At 39.9% G+C, this 4520-nt stretch overlaps 1 protein-coding gene across 1 annotated transcript; it reads left to right on the top strand.

Annotated features, from left to right (window-relative positions):
* The first annotated feature begins 1311 nt into the window (after nucleotides 1-1311).
* On the top strand, nucleotides 1312-4120 carry neflb (neurofilament light chain b). The gene is made up of 3 exons (XM_077715104.1): nucleotides 1312-2534; nucleotides 2620-2744; nucleotides 3347-4120. Exons 1-3 carry the CDS (start codon nucleotides 1494-1496, stop codon nucleotides 3726-3728), a joined length of 1548 nt encoding a protein of 515 aa, XP_077571230.1. The 5' UTR covers nucleotides 1312-1493; the 3' UTR covers nucleotides 3729-4120.
* Nucleotides 4121-4520: the final 400 nt, after the last annotated feature.

Genomic DNA, 4520 nt, shown 5'->3' with positions numbered 1-4520 from the left:
ACGTTGTCACTCAACAGGAAGCTCGTAGCTCATTGGCCAATGTGGGATTTAACTGGCCAATCATATTGTCTTATATTAAACCACTCACGGCATTTTCCTGAATTATCAACAGACAAACAGTCATTGTATTTTTCCGTTGGAAAAAAAGCAATTAGTCATTGAAAACTTTTAATGTTTATAAGCCGAAGGGCTATCTGCATTTCCAGCTTCTGCTTTTTGCTCATCACTAAATTTTTGAGCAGTGTCAAAAATATAAGAATCCGACCTGCACATTCCTCAAAATTCCACTAGAGGGCAAACATTTATATGTGCAGGATGGCTTTGCAAAAATAAGGGCCACAGTGAGTGCTTTGGTTTCAAACTCTAAAGAGTAAAGCTTTCCACAATACAAGTGTCTTGCAAGTGCAATCAGTGGATTGCCGTCAGGTGCTTCTGATGACCAACACCCGCTGGTTCAAATTTGCCAGCTCGGTCAGTTTGCTGGACGGCTTGAGCCAAAAGCTGCCCCCATCGACACTGACCCAACCCCCGTTGATTCAACATGAAGGAAAATGGAGCATCCCATAATATTTAATAAGGCTGGGCAAAATAAGAGCTACAGTGAGTTTGGTTTCAACCTCTAAAGTAAGGGTGTCAGACTTGGGTTGGTTTGCATGCCGCATTAACGTCAACTTGATTTCAAAAGGGCCGGACCATTTTAGATATAATATTTAATATTTTTTTTATATAAATGGATTAAAAGAACTGGATTAAAAGCCCTGAATATTCAGTTTTTTATAGATCTAAAACAATGTTTATTTTAGCTTTTTTTATATATTTTTTTTAGATTTTCCATAATTATTTTTTAACTAAAAACAGAAAAAAATGATTTAAAAAATTAAAATTATTGATTTAAACAGGGGAAAAATCAGGAAATTTAATATACATCCATACTCTCATTTTAATTTGATCCTAAAACAGAAAGTCAGCACTCATGATTTACTTTCCCGGGCCACACTAAATGATGCGGCGGGCCAGATTTGGCCCCCAGGCCGCCACTTTGCCACCTTTGGTATAAAATGTCCAATGTGCTTTCACTGTAATCTCATAAAGCTTAAACTGCAATCGTTAGCTACAACATAAATTATTGTAGACCTACTTAGTAATTTGCCTTATCACTCTTGTTCCTTATGACATTGCAGAAAATGTAATACTAATGCTAGAACAGAGTTGCAGGTTGCGGGCTAGGACGCCATTGCACTCAGTGACCTTTCTCGTCGCAGTGCCACCGCCACTCAACTTATTGAACGTCCTCACCGCACCTCTCTCTCTCTCTATTTCTCTCCCCTGGCCGAGACGGCTTGCCAGCCAGCTCCATTATCAATTCGTTTTGTCAGCACGCCGGCAAAAAGCCGCTTACGTCACGGTCATTACCGGCTCTATAAAAGCCGGCGTAATGCAGAATCACAGTGCAGTTGACACGGCTGCATCCCCGAGACGCAAAACCTTGAATCATGACTTCCGCCGGCTTTGACTTTTATTTCCCGTCCACTTACAAGAGAAGAACAGTCATACGTAGTCCAGGTTACGGATCAAGTGGATCTTTCGAATCCAGATCTGCCCCTCCATATTCCAGCCACTCTTATGTCTCGTCATCTCGAAGTTTTCCTCAGACTCGATTGTCTTCCAGCTCGATGGTCTACGGCGCCCCCAGCGAACTACGTCTGGACCAAGCGGCACAGGTGACCTCTGAATTTAAACAATTGAGAACCCAAGAGAAGGCCGAACTCCAAGACCTGAATGATCGTTTTGCTAGTTTCATAGATCGAGTTCACGAACTGGAGCAACAAAACAAGTCGCTAGAAACCGAACGGCTGTTGCTAAGGCAACGCCAAACGGAGCCGTCTAACCTACGAGCTCAATATGAACATGAAATCCGCCAATTGAATCTCGCGGTAGAAGAGGCCCGTTACGAGAGACAAGAAGCCCAACGGCATAGAGACGAGGTCGAAATCGTCTTAAAAAACCTGCAAAAACGCTATGAAGATGAAGTTCTTGCCAGAGAAAGATCCGAGGGAAGGTTGATGGACGCTAGAAAGGACGCAGATGAAGTCACAATGGAGGGAATTGAGCTTGAGAAAAGAGTGGAAATTCTTCTGGATGAACTGGCGTTTCTAAAGCGTCTTTGCGAGAGTGAAATCGTCGAACTCCAAGCTCAAATTCAATATGGCGCAGAGGTATCGGTGGAAATGAATGTAGTCAAACCTGACCTATCTGTAGCTTTAAGAGATATACGAGCTCAGTATGAAACAATGGCGAACCGAAATCGACAAACCGCCGAAGACTGGTTCTCCAATAAGATGAATGTGATGTCAGTTGGAAGCGCGCCCAATGCCGAAAACGTACGGAATGTCAAAGATGAAGCTTCTGAATACCGTAGGCAGCTTAAAAGTAGAAGTATGGAGATTGATGCTTGTAGGGATGTCAATCAAGCGTTGGAAAACCAATTGCAGGAAGTGGAGGGGAAACAGAGTGCGGAGATTTCTGCATTGCAGGTGAGGAAGAAAAATGGAAAATGATTTTCAAGTGATTCTGTAAGGTGATTTTCTAAGTTTTGTGTGTGGTTTTTTTTTGTGACAGGATGCCATCAATCAATTGGAGGAAGAATTGAGGGCCAGTAAGAATGAAATGGCTCGTTACCTGAAGGATTATCAAGATCTGCTCAATGTGAAGATGGCTTTGGATATTGAAATTGCAGCATACAGGTTGTAACAAGGCTTTCAGACTCACGGGGGTTCGTTCACGGGGCACATTAACGTCAACTTGATTTCATGTGGGCTGGACCATTTTAGATATAATATTTAGATTTTTTTTAAATAAATGGATTAAAAGAACTGGATTAAAAGCCCTGGATATTCAGGTTTTTATAGATCTAAAACAGTGTTTATTTTAGGTTTTTTTAATATATATTTTTAGATTAAAAAAATGATTTTTGAACTAAAAACACAGAAAAATATTATTAAAAATGTACAATTATTGATTGGAATAACTGGATTCCTGAATATTCTGTTTTTTATAGATCTAAAACAATGTTCACTTTAGCTTTTTTATATATTTTTGTTTAGATTTTTGAACTAAAAACAGAAAAAAATGATAAAAAAATGCCATTTATTGATTTAAAAGGGGGAAAAGCAGGAAATTTAATATACATCTATACTCTTCATTTTAATTTGATCCTAAAACAGAAAATCAACACTCATGGTTTACTTTCCCGGGCCACACAAAATGATGCACCGGGCCAGATTTGGCCCCCAGGCCGCCACTTTGACACACGTCCACCAATATTTCTCCTTTCTGTCTATCTTAGAAAATTACTTGAAGGAGAGGAGAACCGCTTGGACCGCTGTGGCCAGATGACCTCAGTTGTCCACTCCCATGTTCAGTTCTCTGGACCCCCTCATGGAAGACATCGTGTCTCCACACAATCTCAACTACACTCACCTGCGTCATACCTATTGACCCCTCGCTTGTACACGTCAACCTTCTCCGCTCAGGAAACGATATCTGCTCGGAAAGTCCAACAATCCGAAGCCAGCCCTCTTCGGGAAGAGGAGGAAGATGAAGAAGAGGCGAAGGAGGAAGAGGAACAACAGGAAAACAAGGAAAACGCAGAAGAAGACGAAGATGGTCCGGATGAAGCAGATGAAGGAGGTATATTGCAGTATTTTTATACTTTCTATGAAAGCTAACGATCAATATCTCGATTTTTTTAGATGCTGAGGCAGAAAAAACAGTGAAGGAAGATGAAGAAGATGAAGAAGAAGATGAAGATGACAATATGAAAGAAGAAGATGCAAGTGAGGACGACAAGGAAGCAAAACAAAAACATTCCTAATGATTTATTTGCATGAAATGAAAGAAAGTCCTTTCATTTGTCGCATGGATGCTTGCTAAACGTGAACTATTATCCAAGTAGAATGTCAAAAACATCCAACTAGTACTCCAGACTGTGTACATTTGCATTTTAGTGCATATATCTCACTAGAATGTACTAATAAAAAAGCCTATTTTGTGTAGGCTAACAACTTATGGTGATTGCTAGCTACAATTCTCTGCAATAATAAAGCCCTGAAGCCTTATAAACATAAAATCAATGTTGTGGCTTTCATTTATAGTTTAACACGCATCTCACATCAAATTGAATTTTTTTTAGGTGAACTTTTATAGTGTACTTTAAAACGTATATTACACATTTACCAGTTTTTACATACGACCGTTATTTGTCTCAAGTGTGCGTGTGTGAGTAGATGCCATTTTTTCTACATTACTGAGATGCTTATTCACAGGTGTCAAAGTGGCGGCCCGGGGGCCAAATCTGGCCCGCCGCATCATTTTGTGTGGCCCGGGAAAGTAAATCATGAGTGCCGACTTTCTGTTTTAGGATCAAATTAAAATGAAGAGTATAGATGCATATTAATTTCCTGATTTTTCTCCTTTTAAATCAATAATTGTCATTTTTAATCATTTTTTCTGTGTTTTTA

This window comes from Stigmatopora nigra, chromosome 4 (genome assembly GCF_051989575.1).
Source record: "Stigmatopora nigra isolate UIUO_SnigA chromosome 4, RoL_Snig_1.1, whole genome shotgun sequence".
Classification (NCBI taxonomy): Eukaryota; Metazoa; Chordata; class Actinopteri; order Syngnathiformes; family Syngnathidae; genus Stigmatopora; species Stigmatopora nigra.
The sequence above is the reverse complement of the archived record's forward strand: the minus strand, read 5'-3'. Positions and strand labels throughout refer to the sequence as shown.